General features: G+C 38.5%; 1 protein-coding gene across 1 annotated transcript in view; it reads right to left on the bottom strand.

Annotated features, from left to right (window-relative positions):
- The window catches only part of TRPS1 (transcriptional repressor GATA binding 1), a 213,080-nt gene that overhangs the window by 160,397 nt on the left and 28,464 nt on the right, over nucleotides 1–24,219 (bottom strand). Inside the window, exons 2-3 of the mRNA XM_058832589.1 lie at nucleotides 12,688–12,846; nucleotides 8,732–9,660 (exon numbers count right to left, since the gene is read on the bottom strand). Coding sequence (XP_058688572.1) covers nucleotides 8,732–9,660; nucleotides 12,688–12,724 — 966 coding nt within the window. The 5' untranslated portion in view covers nucleotides 12,725–12,846. The remainder of the gene's footprint in view (nucleotides 1–8,731; nucleotides 9,661–12,687; nucleotides 12,847–24,219) is intronic.

The raw sequence follows: 24,219 nt of genomic DNA on the forward strand, positions 1-24,219 counted from the left end.
ACTTCTTCCCAACATAAAGAACCACCTAAATAAAGGCAATGCTAAAATTCTGCAATTCTGTTCTAGCACTGGAGTCCAAAATGACAGCCAACACAGCTATTGGCAGTCACAAATACACGCACAGTTTGTAGAGGAAATGTAGGAACAACTATAGAACAACAGTCTCCTCTATACACAAAGGAGAAAATTAATCTTCACAATTCTCTTTTTAAAGAGAACGTCACATACAAGTTCAGACTGTGGAAACATGATTTAATTCTTCCCTTCACTGTGATTTGCTTATGAAACCTTGGGATTACAGGGTATTTTCCAGAGCATCTCAACAATGGCAATATAGTTGTTATTAATTATTATGCTGTAAGAAAAAATACAGATATTAGAATGGGTTCTCCATTCTTGTGTTGGATGTGGTTGCACTGATATTCTTTAGAAATTGCTCTTCAAAGCCATGTCTCATTCTGGGATTAAACTGAAATGTATTTCACAGTAAGATTTCCATAAACTCAAAGCTCTTAATCATTAAGTTTATTCATTAATGGGGAAAATTGTCAAAATCTGAAGCTCATGTGTTAACACAACTAAGCTATCTCCTCATACACCACACACATTTCCAAAAAAAGGAGAAAAGATAACATGATAATTGACAGTGTTTCAAGATGTACTTTCCAAAGTATGTTGGCAAGTACTTCAACAAAGCTGTGTAATTGCACTATATGTTTCCAACAGATATGTCTACATTACTTTAATTAGTCAAGACAATGATTTCATGGAATAGATGGACTTGGGCAAAGAGAAGTACTTTCTTCTTTCTTTTTTTTTTTTTTAATCTGTCTCTGATTTTTATTTTGCCCTTGATCCAAATGCTACCCTATTCTCCCTCCTCCTTTTCAAAATTCAATCCTAAATTCCATCACGCCAAAGCAGTTTACAAATACTTCTTACAGAAACTGAAAAACATTACTAAGGAAGAGAAAATCTGCCAGCTCCTGTAATCATGTATTTCATGCAGAAAATTCTACCAGCAGAAATTCTATCCACATAAGAGATTCAACCACATGGATTACATGCTCAGGGTAAAGCTGTCTTTGACCCCTGGCTTCTTCTGCAACTACTGATTAGAATCCATCTGCATTGGAACATCAAACGTTAATGAATCTCTTTCTTTTTTTTTTTCCTTACCTGGGTTACATCTTTGGCTAATCAGGAGGTGAAAGGCTCCAGATCCCTTACCAATCTTCTGAGCCATCCAGTCTGCCTTTGCAATTACTCTTAATCTTCTAATCCTAAAATATTTTCTAATGCTCTTGTTTATTCATTTGCTTTGTGCAATATAGCATCCAGAACATTTTAACCATCCCACATTTATGAAGTTCTTCATGTCATGCAGGCCAGAACAGATTCCTGGCTTTCATGCAAGTTTGTGTAACACCACCCAGTTCTCTAACCTCCCCTATGGAGAATTCACTCCCTCTCACTCCTTCTCTTTCTGCATTTTAAACCAGGAAAATCTTCAGAGTATATTCTTAAAACTATTTACTATGATTAATTTATAGGTACATAAATCTATGTTGCACAAGTGAGTCAAAAACTCAGGGTAACCTCCTGGCTTTCTGGGCTGCTCATTCTTACCAAAACAAGAAAGCAAACTATTGGATCACATTCATTCAAAGTAAGTGCATTCTTCTTGAGATTTATTCTGTTGCCATTGAACCCAACACAGTTTTTGTGTCATTAGAATTTTATAAGTATTTTTAAAACAAAGACTGTGACAGAACAATAACAGAACTTAAATTAAGGTCAGGAGACCAGATGTGCAAAACCAACAAAAGAAAGAAAAAGAAAATCAAGACTTTCATTTGCTAACTAGTGCTACTAGACTAGTATCTAAAGAAGTACCATTCCTTCTATTCTCTGTAGATAAAATTACCAGACAGTTCCTTGGCTACTGTAAACTCACACAACCTTACAGGCTTAGAGGCAAACTTGCACTGATTTATACCAGAAGAAAACCTAGCTGCCTTCCTTTTTCCCCAGGAACTTTATTTTTTTAGTTCTCGTCCTTTCTGCTGGCTATCTTAGCAGTTTATAACTTTAAATATAAGCACTAATATTACTAGTCTCACCAACTGTGTTTATTAGCTGCTCTTCAAACACTACCAAATATCCCTGCAATAAGGTAAGGAATATCAACACATCAACAACTTCTCTTTGAAGCCTGTGAGTATACATCACATCAGTTGTTCCACAAACTGTCCATCTGAATATTCTAATATTAGTATAGACTACTTCTCACTGCAAGGCAGCTAAAATAGCTAATTTCTGCCACAGAGCAGAAATGTTCCCTGCACTTATTATGTGGCAGCTGATATGCTGTAAATCACTGCCTATCATTCCGAAGAGTAAGCTTGCAAATATAGAAGTGATATAAAGAACTTCTACTGCATATAAGCATACAAATCATTGTTTGTCAATATAGAAGTTAAATACCTCTTCCATGTGCTTTTTCACATAATATTTATAAATATGCATGTATTCAATTATGTACACGTAAGAAGCTAATATATGTATACATGCTCACAAGCAAATGCATATGGACTTCTTTACAAGTGATTTACCACCACCAATTTCTCCACCTGCCACCATTTTTTTTTTTCATGTCAGTTGCTTAAAACAGGACTGAATCCTGTTCTTCTAAGGAATGACTCTCAAGTGTGCAAGGCAGCCTCCAAGCCTGATCATGACCCAGAAATAAGATTCAAAATAAAGAGCTATGCCTACATGCAGGAGCAACGCTCAAGAAAGCTTGATAGTTTTCAGTTTATCAGGAAAGTCCCCAGGCAGTCTGCAACATGCAATGGGCCTCGTGCAGCATCCACCTTCATACAACTTCTGTTCTAACATATGCTGCAAAACCTAGTCCACAAGATTGGGATACATCATATGCAGCAACAGTTGTTTAGTTTATTTAGATCTAATTCCTGTATTATGGACAATTGAGCCGAAGTCAGTGAGACAAACAATATAAAATTTGGATTCATTTGTCCAAGCATGCAAGGAAAATTAAATTAATTCATATACATGTTTCTATTTGCTTACATCAACCAGTTATGTACCTGTGTCACCTTCTAAGAAGTCCACTTGATGACAAAGAAGGTTTTAAGAAGGTTTTAAGAAGGTTTTAAGAAGGTTTGATTTGCTAATAATACAAAATAAAATTATGTACTTGTTTAATCCTCCAATCTGTAATTCTCACTTCATCTGTAAGAGTCCCATTGCCAAAATCACCAAAACATAAAGGAAAACTTTTAGCATGAGAAGTGCTGCTGATTACAACTGCACCCCTAAAAACTCCTATATTTTTTATTTTTTTACCTTCACATATTCAATCTAACTGTTAATAGAAGCATGGAAGACAAAAAGCAGAACCTACAAATAAAATCAGTGTTTCTCATTCAGCTGAATCCTAGACTAGACTTTATACTAGTCACACATGTCTAACCTGAGAACAGAAAAGATGCCAGATTTGATACATTGAAATCCAGACCACTAAAAACCACTCATCACATAACACCATATAGACACATGGAACTCACTGGTGATTTATAAAGGACACAAAAGGAAGAGCTTTACACACTGTGTGAGCACTTCTACCACTTTCTAGGACACTGAGCAGCCTGCTGGCTGAACATCCAGAAACACTTTCCAGTTGCTGAAAATCCTGGAGAAGTTGTTAGCTTTATTCATTATATGTATTTATATATGTAACCCATAGGTCAAGGGAGGTGGTTCTCCCCCTCTGTTCCGCTCTCATGAGACCCCACCTGGTCCATCTCGGGATGGGTATCCAGCTCTGGGGTTCCCAGCATAAGGCAGCCATGCACCTATTGGAGTGAGTCCAGAGGACGCATGAAGATGATCAGAAGGCTGAATACCTTTCCTATGAAGACAGGGTCCTCAGCCTGGAGAAGAGAAGGCTCTAGGAAGACTTTATAGGAGCCTTCCAGTACCTAAAAGGGCACAAGAATGCTGAAAACGAACTTTTTAGAAGGGCATATAGTGACAAAACATGGGGTGACAGGTTTAAATAAGATATTAGGAATAAATTCTTCATTAGGAGCACAATGAGGCACTGGAACAGGTTGCCCAGAGAAATTATGGATGCTCCATCCAGAGATATCCTGTCTCTATTAGTGTTCAAGGATAGATTGGATGGGGCTCTGAACAACTGGTCTACTGAAAGTTGCTCCTGCCAGTTGCTCCAGCAGGAGGGCTGGAACCAGATGAGCTTTAAGGCCCCTTCCAAACCAAATCATGCTGTGATTCACATATGACAAAGCATTAGGCTGAGTGGTACAGGACAGCTCTTACAATATTGGATGTCTAGAACCGTAGAAGAAAACAACTGCCGATAACATCTTATTATTCTGTGGGGTAGTAGATAAAGCAGTAATTTATTCTTTTTCTTTCCCTCCCTTCTACCCCGAGGTGCATTGAAATACAATCAACAAACTTAATGATGGCTTTTATCAGTCCATGCTTTTTCAGAAATTTGTCTTCTTTTATGTCTGTCTAGATCTAAACCCATGAAACAATCAATATCAGAGGACTAAAATTTAAAAAATTTGGGTTTTATACATTCTGAATCTTTTTAATGGCTGAATAGAAGAGGAAGCAGATCTGTGCCCATGAGCTCCAGAGCCAGGGCCACGCTGAGCAGGAAACACCTCAAAGGTAGCATACACAATATGAAGCAACCATAAGAACTGCTGAGCACTGCAGTATGTCTTTATTCATGGCTGCATAAATATCCTTCTCCCTTGGGACATGCTATCTGAAACCCTTACCTGAACGCAGACATTTCTGTCCTTTCTTTGAGGGACGCTATTCTCTTTTAAAACACACCAGGAAATGGGGTCATGCTCCCTTTTATACAATAGCCTAATGGCTTGAACACTTGTTCAGGAAACAGGAAAAGTAGGTTCCTTTCCTTGCTCTGTCAGAGGGGATCCAAGCCTGCTTCTTCACCTTTGCTGGGCATGTCCTACGCCTTAGCTACAGGCTGCTATGTGGAAGACAGCACTCTCCAACCTTCCTGTTGAAGCTGTCCTACTTACTACTCATAAAAAAATTGGGGGTTAGAATAAAGACTGCCTGCTCCCTACTTGCCAGCAACTTGTCCATCTCCAGACTTTAACATACACATTAAAGAGTCATTAGATCAAACAGAGAAGGAGACATAATCATACAGCAGCAAAGGCAATAGCTTTCAGCATCATAGCTGCTAACTTAGTCACATGAATTTTACTTTACGTGAAGTCTTTAGATCCAGTATAAAGGCTTTAGGCACATTGACAAAGCCTTAGACAGGCTCAAATATCCAGCAAGACAAAGTTGCCTATAGAGATTGATCAATTAACTAAATGTGAAGAAAAAGTAATGGGGGGCACATCAGCAAAAGATCCATTGAACTCACTTCAAATATTATTTTGATAAAAGCTATAAAGCTGATTAACACATTCCCTGGGAATTCAGAGATGTGATAGTGAATGTTTTCTGAAATCTATACTGGCAAGAAAGTTAATCTCCCAGAAACTGCTCAGTCATTTTACTCAATCCTATGGAATTTGTTCTAACTCAATGAACCAAAAATCTTTGAAGAGAAAAATGGGAACAAAGAGTATAGGAGATTTTCAACAGAAAATAACATTTTCAAAAAAGACAAGGGAATCTGGTTGGATGAAATACTCATAGCAAGTAAAAATCTGCACAACAGGAATGTCAGAAAGGTTGGATTATTTACACAATTTCCAGGGAAATCCTCTTCAGGTACTACAAAACACACTCCCAATATCTGAATACCTGTATATGAAGCCAAATGTATATCCCCCGTTTTGCTGACTACACCCCCTTAAAGCTGCATTTAGGGTTGGGAGGGTGTTTTTCAGCTGTGGGTGAGGTTTAACTTCACTTCTGTGATACAAATCCAAAAATGGATTTGATTTCTTTTTCCAAGCCCTCAGCAAAAGGACCACATCCCTAGATCTCTACAGATAGGATAGAAGATACTGTATTTTCCTGCTGTCAGACATTTTCCCATTGCTTTTTGTTTGCCTTTGTTACGAATGCAAACTATGGGGCTCCATAGCATCCCTCACTACTACAAATCTTCGTATACCATCATCTCCAACTGACCACTGTGAGCCAGATCAAAGTCAGTCATCTTCATCCTCTAGTTTCTGTGCGCAGTTCCATGGCCTGAGACCATAAATCTATTAATAATTTCCAGCCCAGCTACAACAGAACAGTTTGCTAAGTGCAAGAGGATCAATAAATCAGATCCTAAACCCAGTTCATTACTATTTCAAGTTAATTACAAAGGGATTATTTTTATTTAGCCCAGTACCTATACAAAATAATAGTGTTAACATGAACAAATTATTCAGGTTCAGTCCCCTCTCATGTCACACAGGAGTTTGACTGAACCAATTTTAACTGGAGCACCAATCAATACGATTCCTTGTTGTGGCAGGAGATGCCAGCCATTCAGAAGCATGAGAAAAAACCCTCCAAAATGGATACAGGAGTAATAGAAACATGTGTGGGTACAAAGAGGATTTTCAAATGTTCTTTTACTTGGTTTATGAACCTCACAGAGCTGCTATGAATCAGGAGTGGGGGAGGAGAAAGTATAAAAATATTAATCAGTTACTTATCTTCTGACACATTCTGGATCAACATCTGGTACATGTGCAATTGATGAAGTACAGCATTTGCCACAAAAGCTTATTTAATCTTCTATTCCCAAATTAACCAGGAAAAACTATCACCCTTAAAAATTAAGTTTCTAGATCCAGGTTTTTTTTTTCTTTCAAATAAATAGCCAACATCTATATAGGCTGTCTGTTCTACTTTGGAAAATGTTTTTTGTCTGAGAGAAGACTGATCTTAAGTAGATTATCTATGGGCTGCTTCCTACAGCTTTTTGTCTCCCCTGCAGTATCTTACTGCCAGAGTTTAGTAGACAAGTATAGTCTAGGTTCAGCTGTTTTATTTCTCATTCTATAAGTTCAAACTGAGATAGCTCACACATCTGTTTTATTTCTGAGAGCATAGCAAAGGAAAAGCATCCAGCTCATTCTAATCAAGCATAAACTTTCCTATAAATAACTAAGGACCTAACGAAACAATTGTTTGGAGGAAATGAAAGTGTGTTTAGAAATTCAAATTCCTCTATACTGTATGTCTGAGCTGTTCCAGTTTGAATGTCTTCCTGACAGCATGGATCAGTTGCTCTAAGATGCTGTCCCTGGAGTCAGCAAACTGAAACTATAGCAGGAAATCCAGGTATTAACATCATACTTTGTGCTAATTATAAATCATCATTTCACAATCTGACATTATTCACTTCTAACCTCTTTTAACTACATCACATATTTGCTTTCTAATCAGAGTTTGACAGGAGAGAGTGTCTGACATGAGAAAGAGATCTTTCAGTAAGACAGCAGTTCAAAGATTGCAGCTCTTACGCATAGTAATGACCTTAGTTTGATTTGCTGTTCCACAAAGAAATTGTAGTTTCTTTAAAAAGAGGAAAACTTAAATCATCTGAAAAGCTTCAAGTTCCTGACTTCTTTTCTGGTTTTGGTTTCTTCCTTGAAGTTAGATGTTATTATCCATCTTAACCTGTCCTGCAAAATTTCTTTCCTATAGCCATGGTTTCTGCAAATATAATTAAATATTTCTTTCTACCTTTTTAATATACCCTGGGAGTTCTATCTGGTGATTACTACAATGTTTCCATGTATGAAGTCACTTGAAAGTGAATGGACATTTGAGTATGTATTGTATGCAAACTCCATTACTTTGGTTTGATTTTTCTTAAAATCTGAATTTTTGTATTATATAGACTACTGAAATAACCTACTGTATCTCTCAGCTCAATCCAAAGAATTTTTTTAAATCACCGTCAATTTTTTTTAAGTTTAAATTAATTAAATATGAGCTGATAAGGAACTAACAGAGAGTCCATGAAAAACTTTTGATTTCACTCTTTCATGGTAAAAATAAGGGTTTGTTTTTTTGTTTTTTTTTCCCCAGCAGTAGCTGTAGTTTTTTTCCTACTTCAATTAGATGAAAATGACTGAGGCAATAATCCTTTTCTTACAGGCTTACTAAATGAAGGACAGCACGGATTACTGTTACTTTTTGAAATGTTTTAAATATCCATTGTGTATCCTGTTTTTCTGGCACTAGACAACTTCAGAGCTGCCAAGACTTGCCATTTATTTTATCTTAATAAGGAATCAATAAGCCAAATCTTGACTCCCAGCAGCTGATAATTTAGGATTACATTTTTAATTTCCAGCTGCTGTCTTTTGTCTATCTGGTTGTTATTTTTCATTATTATTTGCTCTTTTCTTTCTGTGACAGTAAATCCTTCAGATATGATTACCAATTCAGCTGTTTGCCTGTTTGCTGAATAAGATCTCTTGCTATTGATTACCATAACGACTAAATCCTACACAGAAATGTCACTGGTCAAAAAGCCCAATACTGCTCTACTGTACAGCAGACCTGCAGCAAGCCTGGCTAAAATAGACAAAAATGGTTCTAGAGGCTTAAGCAGGTCATATGAGATACAGGAATGACGTAGGTAGGAAAGGCTTTGCAAGATCTGGCTTTCAGCTGAGAAGGCAGCAAGCAGAAGCGGGGAGGCTGGGAGCATACAAACCTGCACATCGTAAGTCCCATTTAATAAGACAGGCCTCTGGGAATTGATGTCCTGCAGTACCCCTGAAAGCACAGTGCGGTTGACTTTCTGGAAGTCTTTGGAGTGGCTGAATTGCACCATGTTGTGGAGAGCCAAAATTTTAGTGTCGAGCTCAGCATCCTGCCTGGTGCGGTTGTGCAGTCCTAGGTGGTACTTGCGGAAGTGTTTGATGAGATCTGTGGGGTCGTTCCCGTAGTAACCATACCCACAGATGTTGCATTTGAAGTCCTGAAGCTCTGGAGACAGAGGCGCTGTATCTGGGTTATCATTTACCAACAAATCTGCTTTTGATTTGTTCAGCCTTAAACCCCCATCTGAAGGCACTTGTGGGTTTTTTGAGGCCATGGGGACCGGGCTCGAGCCTTGGCCATCAGTTTGACCACTTTGCACTTGCACTGTTTCATCTGAAGCTTTTGGCGACAGCCGATGCTCCTCATTTGTCTCCGCTACATCTCCTGACGGGGTACAGACCACATCTTGGGTGTCATCTGCATCTGATTTTTGAGGAGACTTCAAGGGCTCACAGATTCCCCCAACAGCTGGAGATGAGAAAGCCAGCATATTTCTGTCTGTCACCTCATCATGAGGGAAGGATGGAACATTTCCTCCCTTATTGTGGCTTTCATAATTGAAGCCAGCCTTTTCACTCAGCACTGAGCTTTTCAAGTCCTTTTTAACACTGGAAGATGGCTCTTGGACATGCATGCAAAGTTCCTCCTTGTTACTTAACTCTGCCGCATCACCCTGGTCAGTGTTTTCTTGCATCTGCTCTGCAGAAAACTCTTTCTTCCTTCCAGACTCTTCACTTTCAGTACCTGTAGACTCAAGGGTCTGTACCTCACCTTCACTAGCAACGTTTCTTAGAGGGGGATTCTTTTTCCGGACCATATCTACCACAGAAAAAGAAACAAGAAAGGAGAAAAAAAAAAAAAAGAGAAAGAAAAAAGAAAGAAAGGGGGAAAAAAAAGAAAAAAACAACCTATAGAATTATTCAAGATATACAAAATATGTAACAGATTACAAACCTCACACTTTTAAAAGCATTCTGAACTATATGAATATATTGAGTGCATCAACTTTTCATAAAATTTTTATTGAACAGGTTTTTAAACTATGCAGAAAACTTTTAAAAAAATTAGCACAGTGAGAATAAAGAGAGAACTGAAAAAAAACTACAAAAACACTTCCATGAAAGCCAGTGAATTACAGGTTTCATTATCTTTTGGGATGATAATGATCTGGCAGGAAGAATTTTAAATGAACACTTCTTTAAAAATAATTTTAAAAACCTAAGGGGAAAAATAAACTTTTGAAGTCTAATGTTCATGCACAGTACAACTACCTATAACATAGCTTTGCAAAAATACACCTAAAAGACATAATCTTAAGAAGAACTTAGACAAGTTATAAGGAAGAAAACAGATTTAGGAGAGTAAGTACTTGAGGTTTCAGAGAAAGTATTTTCCTAAGCAGGTATCAGTTTCTCTGTAGCAAAAGTTTCCCTTCCTACTGCCCATAAACTTCAAACAGGATTATACGGATATTCTAGAGTCTGGCCCCACAGTCCATTATTCATGTAATTAGTTCTATTTGCCAAACAAAGAAAAACTAACTTTATTAGGAAACGCATTGTCAATAAAACTTTACAGGCCTAGATCCAGACATTTGACATCACTGTGTGGCTGAGCCAGGATCTGCCCTGAAAACACCTGGAATCCACATGGATCTAATCAGCCAAATCTTTCTCTGTTCAGTCCTCCTTGCAGGCATAGCCACTACTGCTAAATCTGCAAGTACTCTTCCAGAATCCATTTAAGAAAGCTGAGACAGGACAGCAATAAGGATCAGAGAGAAAGGGGGAGTCTGCCACCGATGAGTTAGCTGCTTTCTGAACAGGGGAGATTATGGAAGGACAAGTAATCACACTATGCAGGTACTAAGTCAAATTCCTCATCCACTTCACCTTCCCCATCGTATTTAAGAGAAAATATATATATGAAACTCCCCTGCTTTCTGCACTGCGTGCTTCTGGATTTGATATTCATCACCAGCTGGTTTGATCCATTTGTGTTCACATGCTAGCTATGGGCAGAAGACAGATGTGCCCCAACTTTTCTAAGCTCTTAATCTTTGCCAATGCTGTATACAAGGATGGATGTTTCTCTTTTCCAAATTGTGTGTGGTCTGGTGGCAGAAGCTTGCAGTACCACACGAGATGTGAGCTACAGACTCAAGTCTGAGCCCCCATTCCCAGGCCAGCCCTGGCTGAGCCCTACAGAGGCACTGGAGATATATATTGCTCTGCCAAGGGAGGACCACCTGGCAAGTCTGGGAGCAGCACTGATGTGCTCCAAATGGTGCTGTCTCCAGACCTTTGAAAGCCACAGACAACCTTCTCAAAAGAGTACTGTGAGAAGCAAGGCTGGGGACAGAGGTTAAAAATAAAAGAATAGGCATCTGTACATCCTCTTATTTACATCTGCTCCACATGAAAGGGCACTATATGCTCTGTTGATAAAAACAGACAACTTAGGGGAAATGTTCAACTTGTGTCTTGGGCTGGCTCTGTTGTCTTTGCGGTTGAGCTGATCCACAGCCAGCATGGGCTACAGCAAGGCAGCTTTCACACAGAATGGCAGCTCGTGTTACAGAAATTTTGACACTCCGTGTGGTCTTAATAGGTTTCTTAAATGCCTACTGTGATTCCTTAGTGTAGAGGACATGCTTGGGAACCAAATGTCTTCTCTTTAATATCAACTACACCTATCAGGGAATGCATGAACTAAATTGGAGGGTTTTTTCCCCCCAATAACTTCTGAACCATGAAGTCACTCAGAATTCAGAGAAAATAAATATTTTCTGCTGTGGTAAGAGAATTATTACAATATAGACTCAGACTAGTAAAACAACATGCACATATATATAATATATAATTCAAGGTATAAAGATAGTCATCAGCCTTTCAGCATTGCTACTTCTCTGTGAGACTCCATGAATGCTCCTGGTTAACACACACTAAAAATATCTGTGAGCATCTCTGGTAGGTGTTCTGCTAAGTATGTACTTTTCTCCTGGTTACACGTCCGAAACCATTTTTAAAATAACTTCCGTTTAAATGCAATGCGTGGCAGACGACAGAGAAAGAAGTCTTGGCTGCACAGTGAAGAAAAATCAGAAATTGAGAAAGTAAACATCATGACTGTTACCTCAGTCAAAATTAAACAACTCTAAATGCAATGTTCTAAAATGTTTTTGTTACAGATATTTTTGGCAGATAAGGAAAGCTTAGAGATTTGCTATCTTCGTGACAACTGACAGAAGAGAGTCAGAGAAAAGGACAGAAAAAAAGTCCCTTTAAAGAAAAGAAAAATCTGCACTGTATACAGGCTAACTGGACAGAAGATATAGCTACTTTAGTCCTAATTTTCCCAATACATTTGTGAGTCTGGGCTGTTAATGGACGGGGAAAAAAGAAAACTGTATCTGCCTAATGGAGCTTTTTCATGCATACTCTACACTTGGAGAAAGAAAGGAAAGAAGAAGATAACATTGACTTCCTTAAGTTGAATTTAAAAGTATTTTCCCTTCTTTTTTTCTTTTAGCTTTTGAAAAATCATCTGTCATTTATTTGTTTGATATCCACTCAAGGGGACGGTAAGAAAAGACACAGTGATTTTTTTGTTGCAGAAATTCCATCACTATCATTTTTACAGAGACATATTATGTAAATAAAACTACATTTGCAATACTCCTAAACTGAAGAAACCATCCCCTAGCAAGTCATAAGTTAGATACAGAAAGAATATAGCCACTCTGAAATTATTATCTCTAAGACAAATAACAGATTGCACAATGTTTTATTGTGTGCCAAGAACGTTTTCGGTTAACAATTTCACTTGAAAAAATAGATCACATACTTGTAAAATCATACCCAGCATTGACTTCATAAGGCATGTGGCTTTAGAGTGCTTTTTACAATTATTAATTCTATTAGTCAACTAGCAGGCGGGCTAATGCAATTGTCTTAGAAGATGCACGGAAGACACAGAAGACATTTTGAGAGCTGATCTGTATATCTGCAAAACAAAACAAAAAAAAAAGGTTTTCCTTCCTAAATTATGCATTCAAAATATGGTGTTTACTTAAAAACATTATTATACCTACTGTACATTCCCATGCATCTATTAGTGGGCACTATACAGATAGAGTCTGCTGTTCTCCGTTTCCTTCAAACATGAGAAATCCCATAGCTCTCTTCTCCTCAGACACACGTGCTCTTGCACACACACACACTCACACAAAAAGACAAAAAATATCTCAGAGCTAATGTTTACCAAACACAAAGTCTAAAACAAGTTTAAAGTAACTGTTGAAAATGAGCTGTAGAAAGAAAGTCTCTTAAAAATTCACATGCATCATCATGGGACTGGCCTAATGGGATAGTTAATGGCATCAAAATAACTCCATTAGCAGTTGTAGTTAACCTCTGCTGACTGCCTTGTGTTCCACTTCAAACAAAATTAGTGGTTTTACTTTCGTTGTTAGCAGGCAACTTCCCACATCTCTACAATGCCATCGCAATAGTAAGCATATTTGTTGGGTGCTAGCAAAGAAGCTAAGTGAAGAACAGGCTTTGGGACTGAACTACCTTTTCATCACTGAAAATAGTGATCCCCCAAAATAAAAGAATTACTAAGCCTGATGTGAATGAAAGGACTTCTCGAGCTGAGGGAATTTTGGATAAGGCCCAGGTTGCAGCTATATGTACTTTCCCTCAAAAACTGCCAAGGCTACTCTATGTGATTCACACATCTGCAGACTTCTGTTCAACAGTCACTCACATCAGTTTATCCCTGGAAACAAAAACTTCTGCTAAAATCAGTTTGTAATTCAGGATAATGAATTACCATAGTGACTACTGTACTTGTTAAAAAAAAACCAACAAAACAACAAAAACAAAAAATCCAACGAATTCTGGTAATCAATAGTTTCTTAAGAGTGGTGAAGATAATGGCTCATTACCTGCTGATCACCAGTTCCCCAGCGGGTCATTGTTGTTGCTCATTACTTTTACTGAATGTGATGGTTTGTCATCAAAGCCTATTGCAACAGAATGGTTGTTGCCTGGTGCTTGTGCTGCAGGTTTAGGTCAGATCTTAGTCATATGCTCTTTTTAACAGAATAATCCATCTAGAAATGTGTTTGAATTTTATGAGATGCCACTGACTAATCTTTGTATAAGTAGATGCACAAGCAGACGAAGAACAAACTGAGTCAAGGGTATATGAAGACTGATATTATCAGCCAATACGCTGCAGCAACAAAAAGTTAAATGAAAATACACATTTATATTCAACAGGCTCAAGTAGGACACCTTTGTTAAGGGATAGTAAAATTAATACTTTTACACTCATATATATTACACACCCACACAAAGACATATAATGCACATATAGCGCTTCAACATCAATCATTTTCCCAGAATAATGCAGCAAAAAATCATTAACTCTCAGTGTCTCAGCTTAATATATGTGTAATACTTACCTATCTCACAGGAGTGTTGTGAGGCTTAATTAATTAGTGACTGTAAAGCACTTTGTGATCCTCTAATGAAAGGTGCTACATAGCACAAAGTATTATTAAAATCATTAGGACCACAAAAAAGCCCTGTGGAATTCCAGCCTACACTGTCTGTTGGGGTTGGGAGTGATTTTATTATTAAAAGGAGACCATCAGACTAATTTTCATAATTTTTTCAAGATTTTTTCCCCCTTTGCTGTTGTGATAGCACGTTAGTAACTAGAAATTTAATCTTTATCATCTTAATAACATACACTCATGTAGTTTGTTACTGCGGGGCTAGAGAAGAGATCAGGGATTTTGGCATTCATCTGGCTTTCCCTTTTAAGAAAAAAAAAAAAAAAAAAAAAAGAGATTGAGAGACATATTTTGACACCTTCCCACACTCCACTCCAGCAGGACAGCCGATCATGTGAGATCGCAGGATACTTGCTATAGCTGCATGGGAAAATAAGGCTGTGGTTTTAATTTCTCTCCTTTTTAGACTTCTTTTTATTTCACAAAAGAAAAAAATAAAAAAGAAAGAAAAAAAAAGAAGAAAAACAGCAAAAAAAAAAACAAGACACAAAACAAAACCCAGTTTATTACACATAAATAGACTACAAAGACTGTCTGCTGTTCTTCATATAAAAACCCCTAAGTGTTCAAAGTGCCGGCTTCTATCAAGCACATAAAGTCCTAATCAATCTGGAGCCTCCTCCCTACTCTCCGTACAACAATCGAGCAGCTGTAAGGCACACGAGCTCCGAAGCCAGCAAGCTCCTGTTTTGAGACTGAATTTCTGGGAAAGCATCTCTGCGGCGGGCTCCGTCCCTGGGGAGCCGCCCGGCACCCAGCCCTCCTGGGCAGCCTGTCCCGCCGGGCTGGCCCAGACCTGTGCACAGCACAACCAGAAAGTTAACAAGCTCATTAGTACAGCCCACAATTCAAAGACCTGCAGTGTTTTCTAATTTAAGCGTTTTTTAAAAAGTATTAAAGAATCTGTAAATGACACTGGAGACTCCAGATGAAATTGCTGCCCTCACTGAAAATTAGATTACATTACATGAAAAGCACCCCAGACTCAGACACAGTGGCAGAGGACTGGCCAAAGCTGCTGCCCTTCTACCTTCCCTTGTAGACACCTGCACAATTAAATGACTGAAAAGAGATATGTACAGCTTCGCATCCCCACCATCTCTGGCTGGGACACGGAGCAGGAGGCAGTCACACACGATGCTTCTCTCCCACTTTTGCTCGTGGCTGTCAGAGCAAGCCTGCCAGCAAACAACCAACAACACATGGCCCTCCCTAACTTTTCTCTGCTGAGAAGGGAAGGAAAGAACAACCCCTTTTGTCAAAGGAACCCAAGAGTCAGGCCCTAAACCATGGGAGGACAGAATAAGCTTAAGGACAAGCAACTGCCTCTTCAACAAGACCACCTCCTCTCTGCTTTGGCACAAGTGTCTTCATACACTATACATGACAGAAAATGTCACAGCTCTAAGGAACTGACAAGTTAATTCCAAAGGAGTTTTTAATCTATACATGTTTTTCTGCAAGCCCTCAAACTGCATATCCACTCTTTCCTTCCTGAAATTGTTCAGGTATAACATGATTCCTCGTATCCATAAAATTCGGCAGGATCAGACACTGTTATTGGACAAAATGCATCTGTTTGATATTTTACACTCCACATGCTCCACTGAAATTATGATAGTTTCATCAATCTAAAAAGTGTAAAGAGAAAACCATGCCTTAAAAGTTGTATTACAGAACAGTATTATAGCAAAACACTCTTGTTTTTTCTCCTCCTCTCCTACTCTTTTGCATTTTCAGGCTCTTCAGTTTAGCCCCTGATCACCAATTTGCCAACGGCTGTTTGTAATTTTTTTCTCCACAAAGTCTACAACAAAGAGACGTGAAAAGAGCTTTGGTCTGTTCAAGCTTGCTCCTTCCCATTTACATTTAACTTTCCCAACATCGATCGTTTTCAAATCTCTAAAGGTGCACTTTTGGACATCTTAAATCCTGTTCAGCTACAAAGTGCCATCACCTTCAAACAACTCTCATCACATAAATCTCTTATTAATTCACGTTGAATTAATTCACAATGATCTTTTCTATTACCTTATGCTTCAGAGCACAGCACACATCAGTAGTCATCTACCCACTGGAATAAATCTAACCTTTTCTATGGGTATAAAGCAGACACTTGGTCATTTCAAGAGAGTTTAGGAATGGCATTTCAAAATAGATTGTTTAAGCCAACTTCCAGGCACTTATTTCATTTTAAGCTCACTCCAGGGGTAATCACACAGACACTTTCAGGAGAAACTGAAGTCAAAAGGTGATGTGTCTAAAGAGGTGACATCAAGGAGAATTTTATGCTATCACATTTTATGCAACCAAAATGAAGAACTCCAAAACTGGTTTGATTTACAAGTTCCTGAGTATAGCAGGTTGCTGCTCTGCATTTCTTACTGGCCTGCTGCAGACAGCTTGTTCCTACCTGCCCTCCACTGCCACCCATCCAGGATGGGAGAGCCCAACAAGGCAAGATTCACTTTGGCCTTGCTTCCAATCAAGTACCTAAAAGCACTCTGTACACATGACAACAAATTAAAACTCAACAAAGCTTGCGGAACAGGAAAAGTAATGTCACTGCCATTTTATGGATAAATAAAATTATCTACAGAGAAATGAAAAATTCAAAGCCTTCAAGGTGGAGTGCAGGCAGAGCTCTTGGCTAGTTACTGAACCTGGGTTCTCTAGATGTCCAGGCCTATATCCCTCTCCTGTATGTATTTCAGCAAAGAAAGCATCACCCTAGCACTTGGCAAAAGGCCAAGATCCTATAATTTAATAAGGTACAGAAGGAGCATCTCATGCAAAAATCTAAGTGCCCCAATTTATCATGACAGTTATGGGATAAGCTGACATTTTATTTGTATGTAAATTAGTCTCCAAAACAGCATTAAAAGGCCGCACTTTCAGAGAATATTATGCCTTTGCTTCTCTGTTCTGCATTTATCTAAACTCAGCTTTGTATATTAAAAGTATTTTAATTTTTATGTATTGATGCTGCTTTGCATGCTCCCCAATCTACTGTTATTGCACCACGGAGAGAATCCAGCCTGATTTGCTTACTGCAATAAAGTAACTGACTTCTGCCAGGACTGACACCTCCTATGAGAGCCTGCCTGCCATCCTCTCAGAATCTTCTGGTTATTCTATTAATTATCTGTTGTTACACTTTATAGGATGCAGAACATTCCCTATTAGATGAAACCAGAGGTCCATTTAGTCTGGTGTTCTCTTTTGGAGATAACAGATCCTTCAAAGAAGGTTCAGCTGCCTTTGGATAGAATCACCTACTTCTGTGAAAAATACATTGCTCCTAATCCTCAATGCTTATGACAGTGGCTTACTTTCGGAAGAGTAAGAGGGTTTGTAGGGCTTAATTATCTCTCAATATTTTACAATTTGTTTTTAAGGAAGTCTTATATATATCCCCACATCCAATAAAAGTGACCAGTATCTATGTCAACACCACAACGATCCTGGTATCAGTGACATCTTGTAGCTCTCACTCTACAATCTAAATCTGAAAAAAGGAAAAAAAAAAAAAAAAAAAAAGAAATATTTGAAGTGTTCAGAGCTTGCTTTTTCCCAAGGGAGTAGATTTTCCCCTCAATCTTCTACTAGCAAGAATCTAAGACCCCCTGGGCTCTGGGCACATTTACCACATCCCCACTGTTCTTCCTGTCTTTAGGGCTAGCAACCACTGTCTTGTCAAACTCTTCTAGTAGGTGTGGCAATCTTATATGTTTCAATTTCTTTCCAGCCTGAGTAAACTCAGTGTTCTCTGTAATCCAAACGTTCTTTGAAGACAATAGGAGTTTAGGGTTTGCAAATGACTCAGAACTGAATCTAAGTTGAGTGTACTGGCAGAGGCAAGCACAGTGCTACCTTGAGATGAAGAGTGAGGAAAGAAGGTGACCTCCTGGCTCCTAGGCAAGAACAATCAGGAGTGGGTACAAGAAATGACTCATTTGTTCTTTTGCATTAAGAATACAATGGACTGATCCTATTTCCCTTGAAGGTAATGGCAAAAGCCCCACTTACTCCAAGAGAAGCAAATCTGACATGCTCTGTCCCTTTCTGCCAGGTGAGGTCTGTGATACGAGAGAAAAGCATCAGAGTTCCCTTGCCCAAAACCTCAGTCAAATGGAACCATAAATTACTTGGGAGAAGAGGAAAAGATGCAAGGGAGATAGAGGATGATTTTGGCTAGCATTCCAGAAAAGTTCACATAATTTTGTTTCCAACTAGAGGCAAAATCCTCCCATTTGAAACAGGGTTGAAATTTCAGAAACTGGGAAGGAGGTAGAAGTCTACAGCCTAGACCTAAAACAGTAGCATTAAATCATCACCGGAGAGGGCATTATTGTAGTGCTTTTACAGCCAGACCAGAACCAAGATGAACATGAGTTTGAAAAAATGGCCTTAATCTTCTTTTCTTTTTATTTTTTTTTTCTTTTTATTTTTTTAAAAAAATTGGCAGGGGTTTCCAGACACAAGTTACATAGGTAAGAGAGGGCAACCAAGGGCAACCGGAGTTGAGCCCACATACATCAAAGCAGACTCAGGCTTTGGGTACCTATCCAAACTGAGCCTTCAAAGGTTCTGATGTTGCCCTATTGTTTAGCTTGAATCTTGTCTAAGCTTGTTTGGGAGAACCCACATTCAGAAGTATGGAAAAGGGAAAAAGAACACACATTTTCCAAACTGTGATTGCAAAACAAAACAAAAAAATGTAAATCTACATGCTGCAGGGTAATACTGGTAAGCGTGGCTAGCTATTGTTGCTCCATGCTTTTCAATTTCCATATATTAGCATTCATTGCCGACATTATTAAATCCAAAGTTATTTGGATGCTTTGATCAGCAAATTGAACCTTGAGTCCATATATGATGTACCTATATTCACATAAAGTTTACGAAACTATTGTATTTCCCTATTTCTTTTTTCCCCCCCACATGCTGTGAGTTTCCATATATCCCACCACCATACATTCCAAACACAGACTATTTTATTTAGTAATTTATTCAAGAATTTAGATAAAAAGAAAAGCAATGGAAATTGTTTGGCAGTCTCTATATAAACAGTTTTTATACATTTGGGTTGAATCATGCAGCAATCGCTCATCTTGACATGCCTGTGACAGATAAAACTTTCATCACCAATATGCCCTCTTGACTTAGAGATCAGGATACAGGGGATCCATATTACAAACTCTCTTTTACCGTTCATGGCTATAACATAAATTAAAATCACATTAAACATAAGCAAGTCAGAATTTTGGCACTGTTTTTCCACTCAGCACAAATAACCCCACTCTCCATTGTGAATGGGAGAGAAACAACAGCAGTGGCAACCACAACAAAAGAGTGGATTGTGTGTTCCCTACACAAAACAGAAAGCTGTGCCTATTCAAGAAATCTTGGCCATTTGTCAGAAATTACAGAACTGATGTTGGAGCCCAATATTAGCTCCAGCCAAAGCAGTGGTGAATTACCTTGCCTTTCAAATCATTCCTATTAACAAGGAAAGACTCTCTTGCAGCACATATCATATGGTCTTCATGCAGACTGAGAAACAGAGCACCACTTTCTCAAAAAAGCACAAAGTAAAATACATTTTAAAAAAAAGACCAAAGTGAATGCAAATGGATTCACTCTAAGTGGTTTGTCTATTATTTGCCCTTTTTATCTCTTATTTGTCTTTTGAAGCTGAGAAATGAAGCAAAATGCTGATGAGAAAGCTAGTCTTACAGCGCTTCCACCTTAATAATTTGTTACAAAACGCCTTTAAAACAGTAGCATTTTTCTGACAGCCGTAAGAATTGAGTACACGCATTCACTGAGGAGTATGATTTCTGTTTTACCCATTTCAGTTCTGGTTGGAAAAGGGGGAAGGAGGGTGCAGAATAAGAAGACTCCTTGATACTCTGCTGATGTGGCTTTGCAGCAGCTTCATGCGTGCTGGCAACCCTTTAAAACTGGCAAGGGATGCCAGCGCCAGCCTGCTGACTGCTGGATGAATATATATAGTGCAAATAATGCTGTTCTTGAATCAGTTTTTCCCAAACTCCCACATAAACTTTCCATGGGAAAATCTCATAATGCCTGCATAAGTGATTTTATGAATCTAGCTTTCAGCTTTTGATAGAAGATTTCTTATGCTACTGGCTTTGATTCTTTATTGCACAAAGGGGTGGTGCCAAAAGCCCTCACATTAGCCTGGACCATACAGACATAAGAAATTAAATTTAAACATCAGTAATCTGCCAGGATCATAAAACACATACAAAAAAAGGTTTAATTTTTTTTCCCCTGAGAGGTAAATATGTAATTTCAGAAACACAAGTACAACATAGGTGGCAGAATCTGCACGCAGCAACATATAGACAGAAACTAAAACTACCAATGAGAGTAGAAATCTTCAGTCTGCAGAGACGAACAGAAGTGAACAGCTTTTATTCCTATTAAAGAACAGTTTTATTCCTATTGAAGATATATTTTGAAATAAGTTGGGCACTAAATTTCTTTTCCAGCAATAATGCACATAAATGTTCCCTAAATATATATATATAACTACTTCTCTAAAGTTACAGAGAGGTACAACCACAGATTACACTAATATTTCCATTCTCAAAAATCCCCTGTACGCAAGCAAGTCTTACCACATTGCTCCTGTCTTCCTCCTCAGAGCTGCTTACATGCCACCTCAATTTCCAATTCGGTACCTCACCAGTTTTAAGAAATATCCAGCAATGATGTTGGGCTGATTTGTTGCACTGGGATGTCTCCCACAAAATGTGAAAGCTTTTGTCCTGTTTTCACTTATAAAGAAACCAACTAGTAAAGCAACTTCTGGGTTCACTGGCATTTTGGAGTCTAAAAAAAGTCCCAAAACTACTTTCAGAGGCTACAACAGCAACTTCTTTGAAGTAATGTTGCAACTTGTGCAAAGGAATTTGGGATGTACCTGAGATCTGAAGGTGCGGGCTACAAATTAACACAGCCAATTAGGTGGAGAAACTGAGAGTCCAACACGGATGGGGTGAGATAACCACAACCGAATGAAAGGACTGCCAAATGTGAGCCAGTTGGCTGAGTACAGGTCATGTCATTCTGCTCATCTAGCTGCTGCCCATCCATGTATGTTGCTGTCTGCTCTCCGCATGACAATCAAGTCAATCTAGTCATGACAATCTAGTCCAAGCTAGGGCTGCTTCTAATTTTGCAGTCTAGGAATAGCTGCAGAACATTCACAACTGTTTTTTCAAACAAGAGATAAATGTTTCATCCACATATCACCATGCAAATTCTTCCTAAAATGGGACTAGTCACGAGTAAATAATTACTCTTGTAACAGTTTCATCTGATAAATAACAAAATGTAAGGTTGCAAAAGTTATCTTCGTACCATTATGAATCAGGAGAGAGTCCAACTTCTAAAATTACTTGATTAACTGATACAGGACCCAAAAACTGTGACAATTCTGTAGAGAATGTTTCACAATAGATGTAGTATTTCTTTAGGGATTAGTATTAGCTATAAATTTCTTACCCCCTGAAATCTGGTACAACCGGATTTATACAGCAAAGATGCCTTCCTTTGAAGCAGACGAAGATGAAATCAGAGCCAATTAAATTTAAGCATCTCTTAAACAATTCTTTTGTTAAGCAGTATGTATTGAAAGAATAAGAATACATGAGAGAAATTAGAAATTATCTTCATAATTTGGCCGTGGCTTCTCTTCTTGTGAGTAATGAGAACAGCGCAAGATCACAGATAAAAACCTCAATGTCATAAGACATGCATACAACCATTGTTTGCAGATAACATGAGCATATATATGCATATGTGACCCAAAGAACAGAGACTGCAGTAAACCAATGTACTTGTGAAGTACATGGTACTTGAGTCTTCTCCAGCATCAAAATCTACTGATTGAACCAAACATAGACTTGAGTCTCTCTTTTTAAAAGAATAACCTCGTTATCACTGAATCCCATATCATCTTGATAGACCTTGGCCTATTAATAGAAATATAATTACTCTTTATGACTCCCAGATCTCGAGAAGCGATTTGATTTCCCATCCTATTACACCCTAAATTCTTGAAGCTATGGATCTCCTTTGAGTCTAAAACAAAAATACCCAACAGCTCCACTCATACCCTCATGCTTCATTTGCCCACAGAGGAGTCCACATGTAGTTCCCATTCTGCCTGCTCACAAGATGGCACGCTTGTCTCACACCAGCTGCACAAGTCTGGATTACACTCACAGCACCAAGGATAATTAAAGGTTAGGCATGGAGGTGGCAGCAATACGCTCCCACAGCACCAACAGCACCGGCAGCGCTGCAGGTCTGTCCTGTGGTGTCTGGAACACCGCGTAGGCACTGACCTGCTGCTCCTCGCTTCCCCAGCTCAGATGTGGGAAACAGTGGGGGCTTGGAAGCTGCAACCCCCAGAAGAAAAAAAACATGGCTCCTTAAGCCCAAACTTAACTTTATCTACACAGAACTCTACTGGCCTCTGAGCTAAAGGGGACTTGAGTAATTCACAAATATACTGTAATCTGGGCAACATACACACTTGATTTAGACTCTAAAATTACTGAAAATTATTGTCTCCCTTGCATCTTTCTAACAGCTTGATATATCAATGCCTAATGTCTCATTACATTTCAATTTGAATCACTACTGTAAACCACTGGAAATACACAAAAAGATTCAGACGTAGTATTTGGGTAAAAAAACCAGGATGCACGAAAGACTGGACATTAGAAACTTAATGAAAATATTAAAATCAGCAACAGAAACATCATATAAACTGAGAAATGGCAAGTCTACTGGAGGTAGTAGAATAAAGACCCCATGCTTCACTCATCACAGGAAGAGTTAAAATTCATTCAGACTTAAAGAAATATCCGTTTTTCTCTTCTTTAAAGCCATATGTGGGTAATAGAAACAATAGGAACATAGGAATATTATTTTAACTGTTGATTTCATTCACATTCACTATAGAAGAGCTACAAAACCAGAAAAGATACCACCTTTTACTTCAACTGCAGAAAGAGTGCATAAAGTCAGGGACTTCTGTTTACATGGCAGGCAAGTACACATATTTAATTGTACACACAGGCCCTCAAGTGTCCTGTATCCTTTATACAGGTAAGCAGCTACTAATCATTTTCTGCAGATCACTGCACTTTGCTCTGAATTCACAACAACACAAGAAAATTTGATCTGTGAACCCAGCAAAAAAGAAATAGATCTTAGGTTTAGGCTTAGGCTACATCTTAAGTATGTGACCACTGTAACTGGGGTTCAAGAAGTGAGGAAATGTCAATGATTCAGGCATCAAGATGAGCGAAAGGAAGACCATGTGCAAGCTCACACTGCCATAGCAATGCTGTGCAAGCTGAAAACAGTAAAGCCACATGAAAGCATCAGGCACTTCTCTTAAACTGCTTCCTGTAATTATAAATATACAAAGGTTAAAGTAAAAAAAATATTACAATGCACTGATAGAAAATGAATTCTCAGATACTCAAAAGATTAATCAACAACAGTCTATCAGCATAAGATACTGTGGCAACACTCAGCATTTCTAAAGCAGACAGCCTGGCACTTTATTTGCTTTGCTACATGAGAAAAATCCAACATCAGATCGTGGGTGCATCCGAACTGTGGGATACTCTTCTGCAGCTCCCAGCTCCAAATGCTCACACTGGCAACATCCTGACTATGCATTAGAAAATATGGTTTGGCACCACTCTCCAAAGCATTTTGGACCCCATCAGTAGAAA

Source organism: Poecile atricapillus, chromosome 2 (assembly GCF_030490865.1).
Source record: "Poecile atricapillus isolate bPoeAtr1 chromosome 2, bPoeAtr1.hap1, whole genome shotgun sequence".
NCBI classification, from domain to species: Eukaryota; Metazoa; Chordata; class Aves; order Passeriformes; family Paridae; genus Poecile; species Poecile atricapillus.